We start from the raw sequence: 24000 nt of genomic DNA on the forward strand, positions 1-24000 counted from the left end.
AGGGAATGAAGGCAGTCAAAGACTTTCAAGCTTTGTGCATTCATGCCTCACGTTTTCTCTGTGTCTGTGTGTGTGTGTTTGCATCACTTGTCTTTTCGAAAAATCTCTCAGCGGCTGCTTGCCAATGTTGTCTCTCACTGTCTGGTCACATGCATAAACATAAACACACACACACACACACATTTACACAGTTTCCCTGGCGGACAGCCAGGGTGCCGCTCCACTCTGTGCTGTCGGTTTTGAGGACGTGTGTGTGCGAGGACCAGATGGGGCTCTGACCCGTTGTCTCAGGACCATGCCAACACACAACAGCCTCTGTGCACCAAGGCAGCTTCTTTGTGCTCGATACAGACTCCTTATCTGGCTTTTCATTAACGCCTTCACAGTGCTGCACTGTACCACAGTGATGGATAACCGGATGGGTGAAAGTGTGTGTGCAAAACTGTTTATTTTCAAGGTTTAGATGTAAGTTTTGGTCAACAAGGATGTGGGGGGTTGAGAAGCATCAGTGGCAGTTAATTTACCCGGCGTTTTACACGTCAGTTGTTCACCATCCCAACGGTGAGCAACTGACGGGAGCTCACGGTTCCTAATGTAATCATCGATATCAGGAGAGGGAATAGCGAGCGCCGCGGGAGCTCAGAGGGGAGGGAAATCGGCCGTTCGTGTTATGTTAATGTGAGTGGTGATAGAAGCAGATAAGGTCCCGCCGGGGGACACGGGCCCTCGTAGCCGTGGTGATCAACACGCTGCAGCTGTGAATGGGGGGAAGTGTTGGCAGCCGTGCGGAGGGTGTATTCAAGAAACACACTTGTGTGCCGGTGTTTGCGGGAGTGGCTGTTAATTGGCATTTGGGGTTTCAACAATAGAGCGCTAATTAGGGTTTGGGAGAGCGTTGGTAAAGTCTCATGCCTAATGCATCGGAATCCGTCTCCATACGGCTGGATAAATGGCGTGGAAAGTTGCAAAGAGCAGCTAATGAGGAACAACAGCCTTTAAATCAAACTGGCCCTCACGTGGCTCATTGTAATACACTTAGTGAAAGCAAAACTTTACTGAAGGAATACATGTATGAAAAATCCTAAAAATGTGTATAATTAATAATCAGGAGGCCAATTAATTCAAAAAGTGAGTCCCTACTGCCCTAAATATACAAAACTCTGACTTACAGCAGGCCCTTATTTACATCAATGTAGACCTCAACAACATTTGGGTTTTAATTACGAGTTTTGAATGGCTCAGATTACTATATAACATGCCAGTCTTTTCTAATTGTATGCAGCGTGAAGAGAAATCATGTAGGATCTGTGAGGGTATATTTGGCTCTTGTGCCGTTGCAGCTACAGTAGCAGTGCGAGCGCCTTGGCTCGCTGTCAGCCGCTGGTACATTACAAGGTTTTCTCTGCTTATCTGGAGACTGTGAAAGTCACCTAACTGGATTAGCCCTCAGCTCGCCAGCCAGGCTGAGAGCAGCCCTGCGGGACGCCTCGGCGGCCTCGCTCAGAGCAGGCCATATACTGTACGGCGGGAGAGAGGACAAAGTACCACGACAATGAGAAGACCATCGGGGTCTGTCCGTTCCGTTTTGCATGACAGTCACTTTAAAATCAGTGGGGGGACGTTTGAGGCCACAGCTTTTAATTCCAGACCGTTGATTTATGGAGCAGACATGACTTTACATTATGTTTCATTCTTGTATTTCATACATACTACTTAAAGACACACTATTCAGCATTTGAAATGGATGAAAAACACACGTTATGTAAGAATTATATCCCTATATCCCTTCTTATCTTTGATGAATGATCCACTTTAAATGTTAACTACCATATACATATGTGTGGTACATATATGTTGATATAGAGCACAATGCACAGTTAGTTAATTTAGTTAGGGATAATTAGAGAAGGCTTGTCCGTGTAAGGCATTACCGGGTGAAGCCTAAGGGAAAAACTTCAGTCAGGAAACTAACAAGTGGATCATCAGAATGAGTGATAATAAGAGTTTTTTTTGTGGAAACAGGAGAACCTTTTGCCCCTTTTAGAAATTTGGCAGAAGCCCCAAGTATTGCATTAAGATGGTCTATCTGAATGTATCTGAAGAGACTTGTGACTTGGGAGTCCCCCGGTATGAGTCACGGTGATACTTTAGAGTGTGCTGAGTCTGAAGTAAATGGTTTCTGCTGTGATATAATGCCGCCCCGAATCATTGACTGATAAGAACTCCACCTCCTTCACAGCACTCATTCAAGAACTCATTCAGGAAAGTGAAATGACAACAAAGTGAAGGAAGTATTGGGCGCTTGTGCCAAAGACAAAATTTCCATGAAAATGTTCAAAGACATGAAACAAGACAACCGGACTTCCTTTTCTTCCTTCTTTCTTCGGTTAAATGAAGACAAAACAGAAATAATAGTGTTTGGAGCCAGGGAAGAAAGATTAAAAGTCAGCCCTCAAGTTGAAGCAATGAAGCTAAAAGCTAATAGCCAAGCCAGAAGTCTGGGAGTGGTTCTGCACTCAGACCTGAACTTTAACAGCCACATTAAGACAGTACTGAAGTCAGCCTATTATCACCTAAAGAACATATGGAGCATTAAATGACTGATGTGTCAGCAGGACTTAGAAAAACATGTCCATGCTTTTGTTTTCAGTAGACTGGACTGCTGTGCCATGTTCACAAGTCTCCCTAAAAAGTCCAGAAACAGCTGCAGTTAGTCCAGAACGCTGCTGCCCCAGTCCTCACTTAGACCAAGAGAGTGAACCATATAACTGCAGTTCTTATATCTTTCCACCGCCCTCCTATCTGTCACAGAATAGATGTTAAAATGCTGCTGTTAGTTTATAAACCTCTGAATGGTTTACAGCCAAAATATATTTCTGCTCTCCTGGTCCATTATTGACCAACCAGAACCCTCAGGTCGTCAAGGTCACGCCTACTTTTTGTACCAAACACGGTGGGGCAGCTTTCAGCTTTTATGCTCCTCACCTGTGGAACAAACTCCCAGAATGCATCAGGGCTGCTGAAACTCTCATTTGCTTTAAGTCAAGGTTGAACACTACCATCAAACTACCACAATGCACTACAACCTTTATTTCTAGCATCTCGTTTGTGTTATTCTTTTTTTTTTTTGCTGCTTTTAAACTCTTTTACTTTTTAATGCTTTTTATAAAAATGTTTTAATGTAAAGCACTTTGAATTGTCTTGTACATGAAATGTGCTTTACAAAGAAACTTGCCTTGTCTTGGTTATTTCGAAGGAATAACCAATAAAAATGACAATGAAAATGCTGAAATGCTTTCGCGAAAGATGCATCTGCAAGAGCAAACTATTATTAGTCATCATCATGGCAGTAATGGCTGTGAGGACAGATGTTGGAGTTTGCTGTACGGGACTGCAGCTGAAACCAATTTTTAATGGGCTAACGTTCCCGCCGTGACCCACGGACCCCCCTGTTCAGTTGAGTAAACAGAATTTGTGTCTGAAAGCATACCAGTATTTAGTTTAGTTCTCCAGCGATCAGGTCTTTTGAGAATGACTGTCACTAAACGCTGCGTGGCGTTCCGCTAGGAGTTGCCAACAGTTTCCCCACGTGGTGAAATAATAACTTGCATATTATAAGAACCAAAATGTTCTCACTAGAGCAGCAAAGATGAACCGTCTGGTCTCAACCAGACAATGAGCAGGACTACGATCCCTACAGTCAAACATTGTGGTGGTAGCATCATGGGGCGGGATGTTTATATACTGTTTTGTGTTTATTTTTCATCATACAAATTAGCTTAGATGAAATAGTTGACATCTTAACATAAGGCTATTATTTTTCTTTTTGTGTCTCTGTGAAATGGCACTTTAAATTTAAAAATTTAGGTTTTAGTAACCCTTCAAAAGTTTTACAACAATCCAGAACCGCAGAGAAGCCACATTGTGAACGGTTCAGTTCTCATTTATTTTACATCAACAGCGTCAGGTATTTGGTTCACGCTTTCCACAGTCTTCATTTATTTTCGTCACCGTTTTTCTCCACCTGTGTTTTTCCCGCCACGTATTCTGTTTCAAGGTTTCAGACTTCTTCAGCGAATTCTAAAGTGGTCCCACCAGTACTTTGTGTTCCCTCCAGTACTTGACATTTCTTACGTTTGTAATCTTTAATCCGGTGACTGGGACAGAGCGGTTTACCTTCGTCACACCTGAACTCATTTGTCTCTCTGTTCGCTCCTTCTCTTTGTCTCTCGTGCAGTGAGAGGTTCTTTGTCAGGCTGAATAAGAGCGGGTTGCCCAAGTCGCCAGAGAAGACGGAAAGGCAATGTACACTCTTTGTGGTGAGTATCGAACACGACTGTTTAAAAAAAAAAGATCAATAAACAAGGACTAAAAGCTACATCACTACACACCAATGTTGCTGAAACCTTTCTCTTGTCTTGTTTGTCAGGATTTGGGGAGCAGCGACCTACGGAAAGATGTCTATATTGTTGTACACATCATGAGAATAGGTGGGAGTGAAGTTATTTCTTCATCTTTTTGGGCGCTGCAGGAGTCTATAATAATGTTCTTTCCGTGGCTAACTGTGTCTGTGTATGTAGGGAGGATGGGCGCCGGAGAGAAGAAAAACGTCTGCAGCGTGCAGTACAGGCGACCGTTCGGCTGCGCTGTCGTCAGCATCGCTGATCTCCTCACTGCAGACTCCAAAGATGACCACTTGCTTAAAGTTTACGCGTAAGTTTCTGCAAAATACTCTCCCCAAAGGATAGCTTATGCACTTCTCAAACCTCTAAAATTCAGAAGGTGATGAGCGACGTGATTGGTTTGTGCAAAAAAAAGTCTAAAAATGATGGTTGAGGACAGTGTAAGATAATACTTGCTAGTTGGTAAAATTAGCAACATGTTTTTCTACCAATCAACAAAAGCCATCGGTCTATATTCATACATCCAGACCAGTATTCCTTTTAAGCCCATTTTAAAAGCTGGTAGGCACAATGATTTAGCTTATTAACATTTAATTAACATTTCCACCACGAGGCACTTTTCCTTTAGTGATGCATAGGGTTATTGGCAGCAGTGTTGGCACTGACTCTACTTTGTGGTTCAATATAGTCTATAGTCTGATTCCCCGGGGGTTAAAAAAAGAAGCCACAGTTGACACAGTAGTTTGACCTAAATTACAGCTGGATCAGACTGACAGGTCAAATAAGTTGTTAAAAAAAAAAAAAGATTATCGGTTTTTATACCAGAAATGACACCAGGCAGGTTTTGAAGGTTAACATGAAAGATTTGAGCTCAGTGTTTTAAAATGTGTTATAAATAAAGCTTAGTAACACAGGCTCTAAAACTGGTGGTGATGCTATCAGCGTAGGTGGTGGCTGCAGATGGGAAAGGTTGGCACTGCATCCTGGCATTTGATGGAATATATGTAATGATAATCACACAAAGTAAAAGGATTTTTCCTGAAGTACAAACTCCTTAGTCGAACTCTCAAAGCGGGAATTACTTTCGTCTATGGGCACACAGTGATTTTCCAGGTTTCAAGGTTTTTTTTTGGGGGGGGGGGGGCGAGTGGGATCATTCTCTATATGATTTGTCTGAGAACTGTAGTTTAAATTAATATTACAATACCCTTAAAGCAAGAAGAGAAGTGAGATACTTCCAGGTATAAAGGATCTGATGTGAAGGTTTAGTCACAGAAATGTAAGAATCAGATGTTTTGGCCCAATCCCTACATTTCTGTGACTAAACCTGTCATATAATTTTCACGTCGCGAGAAAAGTAACCAAAAGTAACTTTGGACTCCTGTCCTAATTGTCTCTTGCGAGAACTATGTATTTCACATACGTCATCACGGGAGCGGGTAAAAGGTTTAAGAAATCGATAATGGAAGAGAAAATCAACAGTTAATCGCGGAAAGTGTCGTAAAAGTAAACTTAAAGGAACCAACATACCTACAGAGGGGCCCCCTGGGCTTAAGATTGCAAAAGTTCTCTTGTAACTCTTTAAGGGTTACTCTCTCGCCTCTTTCTGTCCAAGGTGTAACACAGAAAGCGAATGGCATCTAATCCATGAGAACATCATCAAAAAGGCCAATTCCAGGTACAACTTGTCTGGATCCAACACTGGTAAGAATTGCATCTTTGTTTTCCCCTTTTCTCTCCTCACTTTCACACACCACACATAACCTCTTTAGTTTTAGTTGGGCTTATCAATTCTGTTTTATATTTCCAATATCAGCACCAACTTTAAGCTTTTAGTCACCTGCAGAACAGAAATGTGCTTGCATTCTCTCATTCATGTCTTCCATGTGACATCCAGAGTTTATGTGGCATTGAAGTTCCTCTTTTTGGGAGACCGGATCAGTTTGCGAAAGCCTGTGTCTGTAGGAAGCCTGCGATTGCATATGCACTTAGACAGTCTATATAAATAGCTGCATCCGTATCAAACCGAACAACCACATCAGCAGTTTCCCATAGCAACAGGTCGGTGAAGAGTCGGAACATTCAGTTCTTTAGACGTCCAAGAAAAATCGTAGTCATATGTACAGATTTGCTCTGAAAAGAGCTCCAAATAGAATGATATTTGACAGCGCACCGCTGTGCAACCACCTACATGTCAAATCATTCAGAATTTTACAAGTCAACTTGAGAGGAGGTATTGCTTATTATGGGTAGTGTGAAACAAATACTTCAGAAAAGCACGAAAAAAAACACAAAAAGAAAGCCTTGCCAAAAAAAGGTGGACCAAAAATGTTGAAAAGTACAGTATACACCTGTAATCAATGAAACTCTTTTCAAGACATTTATCATCACTGAAACCAAAAACTCACCTGTGATTTCTGTTCGATGAAGCCAGTTACCTGTGATCAAGTAAACTTTGTCAGATGTGGACCTGTTTGGTTGTGTCTAGCTGGATATCATAGATTTACAAAACTGCTGCTTGAGGAATTTAAATTTTTGATAGTGAAAATGTTGCAGGAGGAGAGGTGTTCAGGTGGTAAAGTTTTGTCTGTAATACCAACAGACCACAAGGGTGTCCACTGGAAATAATGCTGAATAATGCCCAAATATAAATACAGTAACCATGAAAATGAAACGCATAAACGAAAAAGTTTCAAGAGCATGAAATGAACCTGGATGAACATTATTGTTGTTCACATTAAAACAGACCCACTGGGTTTAAGTGCTTATGTGCATCACTGGACATGAGTACCACAGTTAATGTCGAGTCCCAACAGTGAAGCACAGAGGCAGAAGTGTAATGATATGGGGACATTCACACCGTTAATGTCTGCAAATATCAACAGTCTGTCTTTGGATGACTATAACCTGAGTGAACAGAAATATTCTACTTCCCCCGACAGTTCATAAAAAAGAAAAAAAGTGCTGTTTATGATCTTGGAAAGAACATTTTCTGATCCAATAAAGAGAAACAGTTGAACATGCCCCCCTCCTGCAAGGAGCACCTGAAAAAACAGTCTTAAAATTTAAGGTAGATATTAAACAATGGACATTAAGATGTATTGTTCACATTTCAAGCCTTGCATTTGTATGATGGTATATATAAATTGTTAGTTTTTTGTTTCACATCAAGCATTTGATTATTCATGATGAATATTTTGAGTATAAATGTAGAAACACTTCAAGTATGGATTCACATTTAAAAATGTTCTGCTTCGTGCACCTTTCTGTCATATGTTGCAGATGGAGAGGAGTAGGAGTAGTGCATATGTGTCCTTAAAGAGGAACTAACAAAATAAGATGACCCTATGTCATCTGAATATGTTCAAGGATGCATAAAAGGGGGGAAACTGGCATGTGAGAGGAGATTTAATTTGACAGTCTTGGCTCCTCTGCCTGCGTTTGGATCAATGGTAAAATGCACCAACGCCTTTAGGGAATTGCAAACATTTAAACAGATGCTTGTCTGAAAGCTGCTCCCCATAAATATGTTCATGAGATGTTAGTGCTATCTTGCTCCAAGCTTTTGGTTTCTTAAGAAATACTAATGTTTGGAAGGGAGGAGAAGTATGGCATGCTGTAATTTGAGAACTGTTTGCACACAAGCTGAGCAACTTGGAACCACTAATGCTAAGAATCTCTGAAACTGATTTACAGAGTCAGCTGCTGTCAGCTACCTACCCTCAGAAGACTAATAATTACATGAAGAGAGTGCGTGTTATCTAAGCTTCACCTTCTACACAAAGTTGGTTTATAAAACTGCTTTGTAAATCTAAACTGGTGGAATTCCCACGGAGTGGGTGGGGATGGGAAGCGCTTTCCAGTTCTAGATCATAAGCGCAACAAAAGCGTGAATTAATTTCTGATAAAGATGAGGCATGGCATGAGAATAGGAATATTAAGCATCCTTCTTATCTCATATTGAAGTTGGTATAAAATCTTTATCGGGCTCCTCTTGGAAATCAGCTTTATTTGCTACTTCCTCCCGCTCCTGCTGACTGCCCATATTACCATAGATAACGCGCAGCTAGACTCGCGGGATCAGATTAATAAGAGATAACACATCGACAGATAATGTTGTGGATTGTCGCTGTTGAACTTCCATAGCATTTGGCAGATGACAGAGCAGATAGTGTGTTGATGTGTTTGATGCCTGCTGGCTAACGGCGACATTTTCATCTCCAAGATTTAGCAATCCAAAGCAATTATTCTCTCTCATTGTTATAAACCGCAAAACTGTCAGAGCACAGCATGGTGCCCCACTAGTCTCTTTAAATGTATCCATCAGTGATGCGTTTCCTTCCTTCAAGCCTTCATTCGATATGATTACGACCACCCATTAAAGGCAAACACACAGGCACATGTGGATGATCGTAGAGTTTTCTCCACCGCTTGGCTACAGTGTGAAGTTCATACCTGTTAAACAGCTGTCAGTTGAAGCTGCACACTGCTTTTTACTTTCAAACAAATTGCATTTACAGTGCAGCCACTGACCAGATTTTGGCATTAAGCTCATGAAATGAAGTGTATATTTCAAAGTAGAGGTAACAATTTCTGTATTTAATATAATAAGCTCTAATTATTAGGTTTTAAGAGGTAAAAGCACTATAAACCTCCCTGGACCAGATGAATTCATTAAGCATTCATTAGCTTTGACAGTTTTTCTTTACATGTATTTCTCTCTTCATTATCTTTAAACTTTAACACTTCTGTACGAGCTGATAAATGAAAACTCTTGTCACAGTGCCCAGACATGTTGTAACGGTCTGTACCGATGCTGCATAAACAGTATGAAGAATTATATCCAGAATTTCTTTAATAAAGATAGAAGAAAACTGGCCCTCAGATGGGCCCCTGAGGGATCCCATTGGAGACAGGAACAGAGGATGACAAAAAACTGATCTACAAGATGCTGACAATGTCCTCAAGCAACTATCGGAGCGTTTAAAAGGAACCCTGGTTATTAAGACTTGTAGTCCCTAATTAGCCACAATTGTTCTCTTATACTAAAATATGTTGTTAGAAACACATAAAATAATCTAATTGCTTTAAAAATCTACAATGTTTATCACATATTTTGACCTGCGGGAGGCGCCATGTTTTACCTGCGCAATGCATTCTGGGGGCGATGACGTAGAGCGGTGGCTCTGGGAAGATAAGCCGCGTTAGTTTAACTGGGACAGGTATCTAAAACATAGATGAGCAGCATCTCCCGGCCGTGGAGGCTGACGAGGGAGCCCATAAGACGTCTCGGTTCAGGCAAACTGGATCAAAGTTCTGTGATGCACGGGAGATCTGCAAAAATGATCAAAGTCGTGCGCATCTTACCAGTGCATTAGGCTACGTAGCCTACGCCGTAGACGGCGTAGCCGGGGCTTTAGAGCCTGCAGCGCATCGCCACCCGCTCTCCGCTCTGCGCTCTCCGCTCTGGCCGGGATGGAGACGCCGTTGGGCATGATGCACGTTTGGGTGGGCATAGCCCACCCCTGCCCCCCCCTAAAACCGGCTTCGGTGCTGGGTGATGACAGACCAGAGGCTGAGGGGACTGGCCCGGGACTTTGATGAAACGGGAGGCGCAGACTTCGCGTCAAATAGGCAAGAACATCTTTATTTAATTTAATGACACCAGATCTGGCTGGGGTTTTTATTGTAGCATCGGCTATCTGCTAGTTGAAACGTGTGGTCGGTTAGTCTGTCTGAGTTTTATGGTGTTGTTGTAGTTCATGCTGTATGGGGCTGCACTTTTTTTTTTTTTTTTTTTTACTTTTTTGTCGGTGCGCCGTCACCTTAATGTTTAGCTGTGTTTTGATCCGTGTTTCTGGTGCGCCGTCAATAAACCCTCCTAAGAACAGAGGTTTAAAGAAATTATTGAAAAAAGGTTGTTTTTTGTCATGAATCCCTGTGGTATTTTGGCCAAAGACATTTAATCAATGCCTCAAAGCATAGTTGTGTCATTTGGGGAAAAAAAAATATCTCCTTTAAGTCTAAATCTGAAATTGTTTTCTGGCCAGCCTTTGTTCTGAGCAACAACATTCAACATCCCTGGCAGCATTTTTTAGAGGACAGACTGATCTAAAAAGTCAGTTCATCCCAAAAGGCAGTCGCTCTGGAGAGGGACATGAAAGAGCAGATCACACTTTAGCTGCGTTCCAAGCTGTGACAAACGTAAAAGATGCATGAAAGTGTTTACCAGACGTGGTTTTATTTATGAATTTTTTATATTTTGAAGGGTTGGGAGGGCCTCATCATGTTGGAAATTATGCTCCAAGTGACATTTGCTGGAGCAGAAATTACCACAGTGATAATGTTTAGCACATTGTTTAAGGTCTGGAAATCAATCAATCATTATAGTTGTTGATTGTAAAAATATATACAAGTTTGAACGTGTAGAATCTTTAATTTGAAGAAATTCACATCAAAACTTGGGGGAATCGTTTAGGAACTACAGCGATTTTAAATGTGTAGCAAGAATCAAGAATGAGCCCAAGTTTTTTTTCAAAATTTTGTCGAGGCAGCAACAACACAAGCTGAGGTTTTCTTTTCGCGATTTTGGCGCGAAACTTGAGTAATATTTCAAAAATGTTTGAGACTCAGTTAGAAAATGTCTGCATTTACATTAATCCATATTATGAGACAAAAAAAATCAGATTTTTCTTTCCAGAATAACAACTAGTACAGCTTTTGAGGCAGTAGGTGGATGCATGTCAACTACTTAACTGAAGCTGATGACAAAATTATCCAATGTGCAGGGTTTGAACCCTTGCAGGACATAAGGATCTCAGTGCATTGTTTCACTATGACAGTTTGACTGTCAGGAAGGAAGTTAACAAAGCTGTAGGCATGCAGCTGAGTGAGATAAGGTAAAATGTATGCATGTACATACCGTATATATTTACTTTTATGCCTACTTTTCCTTCTTTGCAAGGGTGTGTGTACATCCTGTTGAGCATATGAAGTTTCACTTGTGTGATTCATCTTTGAAACTGACTTGGCAGTGAGTCAGTGTCTCACGAAGAGCCAATTAGCAGGGGAGTGATGACAACAAACGCAACAAAAAATACAAACCATGCATGTTTTTTTGCAGTACAAAGGAAAAAACAGTGCATGTAGAGTTGTTTTTCCTCCTCGTAGCCTAATGGCAACCTTGCTCTATCGTTACAGGCTCATTTCAGGGTCACAGGTGTTTCTGTTGCGTTGAATTCGAAAGCAAAGAAAAGAAGTGATGAGTGGAGATGGTGGTTTTGTGTTTACATGTGCTGGACAGATCATGACAGGGATTTCGTAAGAATCTAGCCACGTATGAGTCAGATCAGGTAATTCAACTCCCTCCTCCACATGCAGGCGTAGGCAGTGGCAGCTCACTCTGTTTTGCTTTCCAGTTTGTGTGTTTTTGAGTTTGTGAGGAGGCAGTTTGGGTCAGCTGAAGACAGCAAAAGTCGGGTTTCTTTTTGTTTTTAGTTTTTTCCGACCTCAGCTACATCTTCTGTTCTTATAATGAAGCTGCGTGCCTAATTGTGGTCCTATAGCTTGCAGAGCTTGAGCCTTTGTGTCAGTGTGTGTGAGTGTTTGTGTGTTAATACGAAAGGCTTCAGCATGAAGAAGATAGAAAATGATGCTTGAAAAAACATTCCTTGAACTAATTTTAACTCAGCATTCACAGGGCATAATGTTTATGCCCGTGTTTTTTTGTAATTACTTGGACTAGAGCACTGGTCTCTACTACCTTTTCCCGACATATGCAATGTAGTGCATATACTATACATCTTTTTTTTTCTTCTTTTGTTATTTTTGATTTTTTGACAACATAAATACGTGCTACAATTCAACATACTAAGACCCTGTTCAGACTGCAGGCAGAAGTGGCCCAAATCAGATTTTCTTTTGGGGGGTCAAGTGACCAGGTCAGACTTCTTCAGGAGTAGTGTGGACACTCGAATCTGGGCCAGATTAGATTTTTCTAAATCCAATTTAGACCACTTCCATATGAGGCCCTGAATCAGACCCAGATCTGATTTTATTTTATTTTTATGTGGCCACGATGTGAACAACCAAAGCGGATTTGATGCGACTTTTACATCAATCTACATCGACATTTGTCACAGTTATGCAGCGGCGAGCAGGCACAGACAATACAGTTAAGAACTTGACTAGGCCTAATAAGAGGAGAACAGTGATGGAGCAAGTCAGTGGAGAGAGAGTGAGGTGTTATATATTAGTATATGGGGAGAGACTTCCGTTCAGTTAAAACTAGACCATAACCCTAATAGCAAAAGAAATGGAAGAACGAAGATGCAGGAGAACGTGGCTGCAGTGCCAAAGGAAAGTGAAGAGCCTTAAAGCTAAATTTAAAGAAAAAAATTAACTTTACGGCTGCTGTTACACAAACATTTTGAAATAAAAGCGGAAACGCTTATTACTCCATAACTTCCCCAACTTTAGTGCAACAGCTTGATGCGTCTGATGTCTACGTTATTTTTCTTTGGTGCAAGCAGTTCACACTGGAATCTGATACAGGCAACATTGTAAAAGGTAATGTGAACAGATAAACAAAACAAAAAAAAACGGATCTGAGGAAAATAGCGAATTGAGCATTAAGACTTGAACTTAGTTAAATGGAACCTTTTTATGGGGAGAAAAGTTCTTGAAAGCATTAATTAGTTTTTTTTTTATGTGATTACTTTGCGATAATAAAACCTATTCAGTTTGTTAGGCTCAAATTACATGTAATCTACTGAGCGCTTCAGATTTACAGGGAACTATGACATCATAAACCCAAATCTGAGTGAAATTTTCCAGTTTTCCCATCTTTAGCTCCAACAGCTGCCCTTCCGAAGTAGGTAGAACCAGACTTATTGTAGTTAACCGAAGCTAAAACTAAAACTGGAAGTAACGGTGCAAAAACTAGTACATGTCAAAACTAGATAAAAACTAAAATTAACAATGTCATACTAATTGGGGAAAAAAAAAATTATAGATAAAAATGAACTTTAACTGTTTTTTTGTTGTTTTTTTTACATTTGGCACTTTTCTAATTACTCAAAGGCAAGTATAAAAGGTTTTTGTGCTGTATGGCATTGCGGTTCTTTTTGTCAATATCTATAAGTTGGTTCCCTTAAAAACTTAAACAAAGACTAAAACAAAAAAACTAAACTTTTCAAAACTTAAACTACCTGCTGACATTTGGAGTTATTGGGTGATGATATTGATTTGAGACGGATGCCCGCCAGACCGGACTGAAATAATCAAACAAACTGAAAAACAAAACAAAAATAAAAACTTTTGAAAACATTTACAACTACTGTAACTTTAGAACCAAGATGCAAAGCGATTTCAACAGAGTTGCTCTTTGCTCTTTTGCTCTTTGCATTGTTGTGAAGGGGCTTAAAACTTTTGCCTCAAGTGGCCATTTAAACCCAAATCTTACAAACATCAAGCCTGTGTTTGCTTCAGGTTTCACGCTTCTCCCTCTGAAGTTTCTTCTTGGTTTCTGCGTGATGCTCAGATAAAACCAAGATCAAGCTGCAGCATCAACACACGGGTTTCCTTCTAGATTTGTGTTCCTCTTCATCAAATGTAACATCAACTGCTTTGGCTTCGCAGTCTAAATACGGTTCAAATCACTTTGGCCACGTTGCACCCAGCGTACAGTATCCAAAAGCAATTAGATAGGCTCTATGTATGTAGTTTTAATTCTAATAATTTTGTTTGGGGAACATTGTCCAAGGCTCAGCTGCAACATGACGTTAGTTTTACCCTCATCTTCACTGGTTCTTACTGCTCTGTCATCGGAAGTGCCGATGAGCCTATTGCTGTGGGGACTGCAAACGAGTCACGTCTCCTCTCTGACTGCCAGTGACTGAAGCCTCCTTCTAATGAACCGTTTAATCACTGCCTCCAGACTTTCCCACAAACACATTCATAACAATAATTATCATCATCATTATCATGTCTCCTGCACATTTCTGTGCTGCTGATGTATCTGCCTCACTTCACCTTGGGCATGGATACACACACCAACTTCAATTAGTTACATTTCCAGCTCCTAATACGAGCCGGCACTTTAATTTAGCTCTGCTGACATTTGGAGTTATTGGATGAGGATATTGATTTGAGACGGATGCCCGCGATGAAATATTTCCAAGGCCACGTTGCAGGCCGTGCAGGAATATGATGCTTTGTCATTATTTGGTGTTTTTAGGTCTGGCGGTGGCTCTCCAGCTCCTCCACGGGGACATAGAGCAGCTCAGGCGGGAGTACATGGTCCTCTTCACCCGGGGAGTGTCCATCACCAGGAAACTGGGCTTTTCTGACATCATCATGCCAGGTAAGAAACCATCATACACCAAGAACAAACCCATCATCAGCCGCTTTCATCAAGGCAACCTTCCAAACACTTATATTCTTACATCCAAGGTGATAGTGGGTAACATACAGATAATTAGAGAGTTAAAAATCAGGATGGTACCCATCATGGAAGCAAAGACTGGCATAGACAAGGGAAAGGAAATAAATACAGACAAACTTATCGCTATTCACGCATGCAGACTACTGAGGCGCTTATTTATTCCTCGTTAATAGTCCTCCTACTGGGGAAAATATATCATTTTTATATGGCTCAAAAGGTAATAAAGACTGGGCTGGCGGCAGATGTGTCCAGCGGCCATAAAACCAGACGGCGGTGGCATATCAGCTGGCAGTTAATCTGAAACAAAATGACTGACGGGGAGAAAAAGAGTCGAGGGGTCGCAGCGGCCACCTAAAGTCCAGATCCCAACCTGATTAAACGATTTAACTCTAAATGCGCCGTGGTTAAAGGAATGCCGACAAACTCTCACAAACAGATGCTGCATTGTTAAGAAGAGAAGGATTAAATTCCTCAATAATGATGTTAGAGACGATTACATCTTCCAGAGAACTATCACTTAAAGTCACTGCTGCTAAAGATGGGTGTTGGCTGAGTGGGTTTAGAGTTTAACACTTCAACCACTTCAGCTTATTTCTTCCTAAATTAATAACGCCGCGGTGTGAGATGTCATACGTTGTTCATCTGAGGTTGTATTTAGACGATCTTAAGACCCGATATGAGCTGAAGAAGGGTATGCTTCCTGTATCTGCCTCTGTAAATGACCGAAATCCCTGCAGAGACCCTCCAGGCTTAGCTGGATGGGTCCTGGTTGCCTTGGTAACAAATGCACAGCCCTTTGAATGGAGAATGAAGCAAGGGAGAAAATATATAAGTGGTCATATTTCCATAATGCGGGAAGAACAGTAGAGAGGGAAAGTATAGTTTGAGCAGAGCATTTCATTCATGTGAAGGTAGATGTAAAAATAAAAATGGTAAGGAACGCCGTCTGGTCAAGTAGATAAAGAGGAACAAGCGACTGCTCTCCCTCCTTCCCGCCTCACTAATACAGATTTATGTTCGCCGTCTCTTTGGTAGTCTTTGTTTTGGTTCAAACCCTTCACGTTGAGTGCTCTCACTCTTTCTGCTTGTATAAATCTGCCCGAGGGCAAAGGAAACCGTCTCCCTTCTTTCCCCGTACTCCTCTTCTAGATTTGTATCTGACTGTGTATTTCTCCTCATTATCTTTTGCACACACTGGCGGGCTTTTCTCTCCGTCCAGCTGTTCCAACGCCTCCATCTGCACTTCCCGCTTTCCCATTGTACTGTACATTAAAAACACAACAAAACACACTGCTCCCGTGTGTTTCAGCCTTCCGGCTCCCTTTGTGTCTGTAGTGTGTGTGTATGTGTGTGTGCGTGTGTGTAAAAAGTATAAGGTTGGGGTGTGTGTGCCAAGGTTTCAGAGCTCTAATGACAAACACATACACACTTCACGTTCGTAGAGGCCCCTCGCCTCATATTGTGTACAAGCTTGACTCAAAAGGGAACAAGCCTTTCCGGTCTTGTCCCCATCATGCATTGCATCATTTTTATTTCACCTACAGAGGGGAAGTGAGTAAATGACTGACTGAGTCGTCGCTCATTCGTCCGCAGCTGTTTCCTCAAGTATTGTCACAGATTGCAGCATTGAGCCAAATTACGGATGACTTCAGGAATCGATCGATCACTTTTAGGTCACACAATGGAAATGGGGAAACGTGCAGTATCTCGAATGACCACTAGGTCGCTACCGTTTCCGTCTCCACCGACTCACATGATGAAATGGGGATTTTAATGTCATCTGGTAAAATCACAGAAAGCTAAAAATGTATGCATAATTTGCTAATTTTGATGACTAATTACGAAAATATAGTGCACAGTAAAGCACTTTGTGTTGCACTTTACCTGCATGAAAAGTGGTATATAAATAAATAAAGTTAAAGTTAAATCAGTCCAGTTCCTTTTTACTTTTTTGGACCCACATCAGGGCTGAAAATTAGTTACTGAAGAAGGTAAATTAAAGAAGAAATATACAGCTGATATTAAACAGTAAAGTCATTTTCTGCCTGTAAATGTTGCTTACCTACCTCTCCAGACCACTAAAAGTAAAATAAAATAAATATAAACTTAGTTAAACCAGTCATTTTTTTAATTTAAGGGATTTCAAGGGATTTCATCAACATAATCTCTAAATATTGGCCTGTTTGGTCTTTTTTAACCTGTTGTCTCAGCCTGGTGACCAACAACCTCGGTGGCATGTCGATGCTACGCGCCTAAATGCCACTGCAATTATTTTCGCGGTTATTGAAAGGGACATTTGCGTTGGTAAATAAGCATGTTAGTTGATGCAGAACATAATCAAATGTCATCTCTCTGGGTTAGATGTCACGTCAGCACAAAATACCTGATTAAATACCACTAATGTGAATGCTGCCCACGCTTTCCATGAAAAATCAGACGGGAAACAAAAAATATCCGCTGAGTACTCGCTAATAACATTTGCTGGTATGAATAATCAATGTCTGGTTGGCTCTTTTTGCGTCCCTGATTCTGCAGGAGAGATGAGGAATGACCTTTACATCACACTGGAGAAAGGAGAGTTTGAGAAGGGCGGGAAGAGTGTCGCACGAAACGTAGAGATCACCATCTACGTGCTGGACCTCGATGGACAGATCCTCAAGGTAAACGTGCTGTATTTTCTTGTATTTCATTCTTAATAACTGAACAGTGTTTGTTTTTTGTTTTTATTGGTAGTAAATGTCTCATGTTCTTAGTAAAGTATTTTTTTTTATTTAAACATTGCTGAACTAGATGAGAGCTAAGTGTCTCTCGAGTGTGTTGCCCATTTCTGGTTCAGCAATGTGACAGTCTGCCTTTGTGGTTTCCTGCACTGCCTTGGCCTTGTATAAAAAAAATAGAGTCAAATATAACCCTGCTGCCACCACACGGCACGCAACCCCCCCAAACACTCATGGACACACATGCACAACCTTGTCGTCTTCACTTAACTGCCATTTGTTGGGTGCAGACGGTTTACACTTCTTGCCTGTGAGCTTCCAGCTCTTTTTTCTTTTTCTTTTTTTTTTATCTAAGCCCTCCTTCACGTCCTCGGCTCTCTCCTCTCTGTCTTCCAGAGTTATGTGGCTGCTGGCTCAGGTGAACCTGGGGGGGACGAGTACCACTCCCTGGTGCTGTACCACAACAACAGCCCGCGCTGGGCGGAGCAGATCAAGCTGCCCATCCCGGTCGACATGTTCCGCGGATCTCACGTTCGCTTCGAGTTCCGACATTGCTCCAGTAAGCAGAAATCTGATTATGGATAACCTTTTATGTCATCATGGAGTGGTTACGTGAGCAGATTTCACTGCGAGCTCACACGTTTTTATAACATGAACGCAAGAGCTGTGGCCAGAGAAGTCTTTCTACACATTACTGATTAACAGAATTCATATACCGGTAAATGAATTCATATTTACTGTACCGTCTCTCTTCTGTCCCTGGCACACATTTCTGGATGTAACGCATCCAGTCTCCGCTCTAATGAGCGAGCCAGTCCTCCAGCATCGGTCCATCCAGACTCCTGTCTTCCCTCTGGATAGACGGGGTCCAAGCCTATAAACGTCAGCTTGTTGAAGCATTTCCATAACGGCGCTCATTTCAAAATGAGACAAAAATTAAATGATGAACAAAATATAACTCTCACTCTCTCACACTGTTTCAGGGCCACAAATATATGAGTCTCTTCTAACAAATCAATATTATTATTATAATAATAATAATAATAATTATTATTATTATTATTATTATTATTATTGCCGTTGTTATTGTTATTAGTATAATTATTATGTTGTTATTGTTTATATTATTATCATTATTATTATTGTTGTTGATATTGTTATTATTATCATTATTAATAGTATTATTATGATTATTATTATTATTATTATTATTGCTGTTGTTATCATTATTACTAGTATTATTATTATTATTAGCATCAGTATTAGTATTATCGCCCTGCAGAAGTGGCGTGGTTGTGGGCAGGCGATATCGCAGCCTTATGACGGCCAGCAGTGGTCACTTTAACCACCAGAAGGCTGCCTGTTAGGATTCCCAGTTTAGACCTGTGGTGACACCAAACTAAGGATGCTAAAAGAAAACTCCCAACCTCCGAGAAAACCGCCTGCAGAACTGTGATGGAAATTTCCGTTTGCAATTAGAGGAAAAGGCTGCATTCATATTTCTGTGCATGCGTCCGTGTGACTTCAACTCTTCCCTACAGTTGACTGCAGGTTTTTTTTTTTTTTTTTTCCCTTCTACCACAAAATTGGGAGTTGATTAATAGAGCCGTTGCATTAGTCCTGTTAAGATTAAATGAACGGATCGCATATTTCTAAACGGAGCAGGTTGGTACTCGGTCTTTACTCCCTGCTGTCCACACATTAGCGCTTTTTTTAGTGCTAAAGCAGCAGATAAATCAGATTACAAGTGTTCATAATGAAAATGATGCCCAGAGCATCAGAAAGACCACATTAATCATGGCCTCAGACAGAAACTTAATAGCATCTTCACATCCTGTTAATGGTAGCGTTTGCCTTATCTTTAGTGATGGAGGTGTAGTGGAGGGGCCACTTTATAGTAATATTATAGCAGTGGGGATCCAAGTGACTTCATTAATGAGTCAGCTGAGCGATTAATGTAGTGTGATGTTTTAAAAACCAACTCTTAACTGTTTTTAGAGTTGCTGAGTTTACTTATTCTGGACTCAGTATCATGTGCATGTGCTGCTATTTGACAGCTAAAGACAAAGGAGAGAAGAAGCTGTTTGGCTACTCCTTCGTCCCTTTGATGCAGGAGGATGGCAGGACGCTGCCAGATGGCACCCATGAGCTCATTATCCATAAGGTAACAACCGCACGCCCTCACACCAACGCTCGCTTAAACCCAGCCGCACGGGACTGAATAAATTGCTGATGTTTGTTTGCATATATTGCAAACAAATGATCCTACTTCAGAGCTGTTAAGCTTTTAAATTTCAAGTTTATGTGTGTTTTGCTTCGTAGAGTCTCGCTCGATGGATCCATTCGGTGTTTTCCATCAAAAAAAGAGGGGCCAAGGGTACTTTAGAGGAGATCATATTCTCTATATAACGATGTGAAGCAATGCTTTTACTGTAAATGACACAAAATTGGTGCGACCAACCAACAAATAGCTCACATTACTGAATACCAGGCTGACAAGCCAAGCAATGTCCATTTTTGTAACATTTGTGGGCTGCTGGAATTCGGTTCGCTTTTTCTAATTGTCTGTTTCTTCCTCTCCGTGTTGGAATCAGAGATTTCATGTACCAATCCCCAAACCTGTGCACGCCACTTTCGGAGTTTGTGTTTCCCCGGCGTCGAGGGGGCTGAAGGCCCGTTGTAATGCCAGATGGAGGGTTACTGAGAAGCTCAATGGAGCTGGCGTGGCCTAGTTTTCTCCTCACACCCAAAATAGACACGGAAGAATCAGTCCAAACTGTGTGGTGGCTTTGGATCTCAAGCAGCCTCATCTGTACAGTCACACCCATGCTGCACGTTAAATCCCCCCGACAGCGGCCCTTCACAGGCTTCCGCAGTTTTATCATCAGGCTGTTCTCCTAAAGCATCAAACACACCTTTGGTTTAGGGAAGATTATGAAAATACGTAACAAAAATCTACCGTTTACTACACATGTTTTGATAGAGTGGGATTTAAGCCACTATGGGACCAGTTTACCATTTTCAGTGTGAATTCTTCCATCCTCTCCCCAAACGTGCAACAAAACCTGTTTATTTTATTCTCTAATCTCTGCAGTGTGAGGAAAACACCAGCTTGGCGGACTGCTCACGCTACCTGAAACTGCCGTTCTCCAAGGCCAACCTCCCGTCCAACAATCAAACGCTGAAAGGCGCCAAAGAATCCTTCTGGATCACCAGCTTCCTTTGCTCCACCAAGCTCACGCAAAACGGTAACCCGGACGCAGACGCTCGCGTTTCTCCGGCCGCGGTCCCGCTGAGTTGTTTTTGGCTGCGATCTTTTTTTTTTTTCTTTCTTTTAAACGGCAATTAGCTTGTATAATGTGTCATTGTCTGGTCCTGCGTGCTTGTAAAGGTCTGAAAGCATTGAAGGAATACTTGCATCAAAGCTTTAGAAAAGATGGAAAAAATATCTGTCTAGGGACTGCAGGTAAGAAAGGGATGTTTTCATTCAGACCATCCAAATGTGTGGATAAATCCCTCTTTCAGGTGGAAGCACCTAAGAGCTTTCATTATGCTTTAAAACCCCATTTCAGCTAAACAAAACAAATCTAGTTAACATCTGGCTTTTGTCTTCCGTGGATAAGGGGGCAGTCTCCTTGGCAGAGATGGAAACATGCCGCGTGTGGACGTTTTAATCCTTTTTTGCAAATGACGGCTGCTAAAATGAACATCGGTTTAAGATGAATTAAAAAAAACAACATGTTTACTACATAAAAATCCAAACGAGCCTTTTGAAGCAGAGGAGGCTGGGAACTCCAGGTGAGCACAGAAGAGGAATCTGTTTCACTAGTTTCCACGCCAGGAGGGCGCTAGCTCGCATGCAGCGGTGCCAGTAGTCCAGAACAAAACAATAAACAGAAATGAATGTGTAATAAACCATCAAATCCCGTTTCCACGGTACAGAAGCACAGTGGGGTTTGGGGTCCTTTGGAAGCAGGACTAGTTTGTCCCATTGAGTCGTTGATATGGAAAAAATAAAAAATCCTCATCTGATCATTTACGTCCATGGTAACACGGAGAGCAGCACTTTTCTCAACAAAATCACAAATTAATTACAAACTTTACTGCTCTGGCTCAGTTTTACCAATAACCACTTTTATTGGCTTTTTTTAATTATTATTCTCCTTGTATTTGCTTCATTGGGTAGAGAATTTAATATCCTGTAGATTAAAAACAAGAGAACTACAATCATGATTCAGTTGTCTCTTGAAATACTTTGAATGTTATTCAATTAGAGAAATATTGCAGGGACTTTTACAGTACATAAACAACTAGGGTTACACACTAGTAAGAAAAAATATATTTAAACTCATCCAAATGTTCTGGTGTTCTGCAGTAATTTGCTTTAAGATGAGATCTGGTGTTATGATTGTAGACAAACACACTGTGGATGACTCCTTGTAGCTGTTATTGAAAACATCTATTAAACATTCTCAAATTACTTGTATGATGACAAGAAAGGCTTTTTATTCTATTCTTTTCTATTCGGTTCTGTTCTTTTTATTCTTTTCTATTCTAACCTGTCCTATTCTCACCAGTTCTGTTAAGTTTCTATTCCATTATATTCCTGTCTTATTCTATTATGTTAATTTTTGTTATATTTTATTTGTCTTCTATTCTGTTATACCGGTAGTCTATTTTATTTTTGTTATATTTTATTCTGTTTTTATTCTATTCTATTCTGTTATGGAGGGAAACGTAAGTGCACCCCCAGACTAACTACCGGTACTTCAATAAAAGATCATTGGAGTCAGCAGTTCAAACACCAACTGACATGACTTTAGAGGTTTGTTTTGAAGCTATTTCAATAAATTTGCTGTGAAGTAAAGCAGTAAATGAAGCTTCTGCTGTGAATCACCCTTCACAAGAAAGATTTAACAGATTACCGTGATAACTCTGGAACGTTTCGGCATCCGTCAGACCTCAGCAAACATGTCAGCAAATGGAAAAGTTCAGTGCTTCATTTTTGGAGGGCGCTCAGACAAGATGACTTGAAAGTCATAACACCAAATCATCAATGAGTTAAAGAGGAACCCAGGAGAGACAGTTTAACGTTTGAAGTTGTTCGGGAGTTTAACATACTGAAGTCTAACCTGAACCTTGCTAAAGACCACCTTGATTATTCTTGAGTGACAAAATGTTTTGGAGACCGATTAGAAAAAGGGTTGAAGTCTTTGTAAACTGATCTACTGCACTATTCAAAACATCATAGCAATGATGAAGTATGGCGTGAGGAGTATCATGATTTGGGCCCTTTGCTGTCCCAATCTCTTTATCACTTTACAGTATTGACGGAGAAATAAATTCCCAAGTTTACCAAAACAAAAAAGCCAACATGACCATGTCAGGATGGTTATGTCACCAGACGGTTAGTAGAAGTTGGGTGTTGCAGAAGGACAATGGCCATTAGCATGTTACCGTGGAAGTAAATCCACCTCCAGTTTCAGGGAAAAAACAGAACACTTCCTCAGTTTACAGCCCAGACTTTAAGTTTGTTGACACCAGGAATCCTTCAAATGTGTCTGAAAATTGAAGTAGGGCAAGAAAAGGAAGATAAATTCCTACCCTTCCTTCTTTCAGGTTCTTGCTTGAAGTATTTGCTCCCAAAGGAGGCTCCACCAAGTCCAAGGATTTTTTTAGTTTTTCCTCAAATTTTCAAGATTAAGCTTAATCCAGGATATCAGGATATATAATTGTGTAACGTATGTGTTATCAGCGTTTTGGATATTACAAGTTAGAAAACAACCAGATCACATTTTATGGCAGGGGTTTGACTTCTAATGCTCATGTTTTATTCACGCGTACGTCTGGGGGATTCAGGCTCAGAAAAATTACTTTTTATCCCCTTTTTTCCACTGCACTTAAGTGTAGTTGTTGTTTGCATTCTGAAGCAGTTGGGCTGTAATTGATTAGTGCTTTGTGATCTGACTTGAACATATCGTTCCTCATCCTGGTTTTCTTTACAAACAGCCATTAGTTGGAGAGCACTTTCTTCTGGGAGTCACATTATTTAAGTTTTTTCCATTTTTTGGGGGTGTTTTTCAGTCTCTTTGTTTTTATTTTCCCCCCCAGGCGATATGCTGGACCTGCTGAAGTGGCGAGCCCACCCTGAAAGGATCAACGACAGCCTCTCGAAGCTGAAAGAGATCGATGGCTCAGAGATCGTTAAAGTAAGCCCACAATGAGATTCTCAGCCTTGACTTGCTTCTGACTTTTCTGAATTTTTAGGTTTTCTAATTGGATTTCAATCCGTAACCAGCCCTCTTTTGTTTTGCTCCTCGTTCACAGTTTCTCCAGGACACCCTGGACACACTCTTTGGTATCTTGGATGAAAGCTCCCAGAGATATGGACTCAAGGTGTTTGATTCATTGGTGAGTGTATTTGGTAATTTCCATC

General features: G+C 40.9%; 1 protein-coding gene across 8 annotated transcripts in view; it reads left to right on the plus strand.

The window, feature by feature from the left end:
• Positions 1-24000, plus strand: part of dock4b (dedicator of cytokinesis 4b) — a 150644-nt gene that overhangs the window by 64025 nt on the left and 62619 nt on the right. For all 8 annotated transcript variants that reach the window (XM_061715317.1, XM_061715318.1, XM_061715324.1 and 5 more), the window contains exons 9-19: positions 4238-4319; positions 4430-4490; positions 4581-4713; positions 6019-6107; positions 14641-14766; positions 17383-17507; positions 17961-18123; positions 19622-19728; positions 20659-20812; positions 23676-23773; positions 23892-23975. In XM_061715317.1, coding sequence (XP_061571301.1) covers positions 4238-4319; positions 4430-4490; positions 4581-4713; positions 6019-6107; positions 14641-14766; positions 17383-17507; positions 17961-18123; positions 19622-19728; positions 20659-20812; positions 23676-23773; positions 23892-23975 — 1222 coding nt within the window. The remainder of the gene's footprint in view (positions 1-4237; positions 4320-4429; positions 4491-4580; positions 4714-6018; positions 6108-14640; positions 14767-17382; positions 17508-17960; positions 18124-19621; positions 19729-20658; positions 20813-23675; positions 23774-23891; positions 23976-24000) is intronic.

This window comes from Cololabis saira, chromosome 23 (genome assembly GCF_033807715.1).
Source record: "Cololabis saira isolate AMF1-May2022 chromosome 23, fColSai1.1, whole genome shotgun sequence".
NCBI lineage: Eukaryota > Metazoa > Chordata > Actinopteri > Beloniformes > Belonidae > Cololabis > Cololabis saira.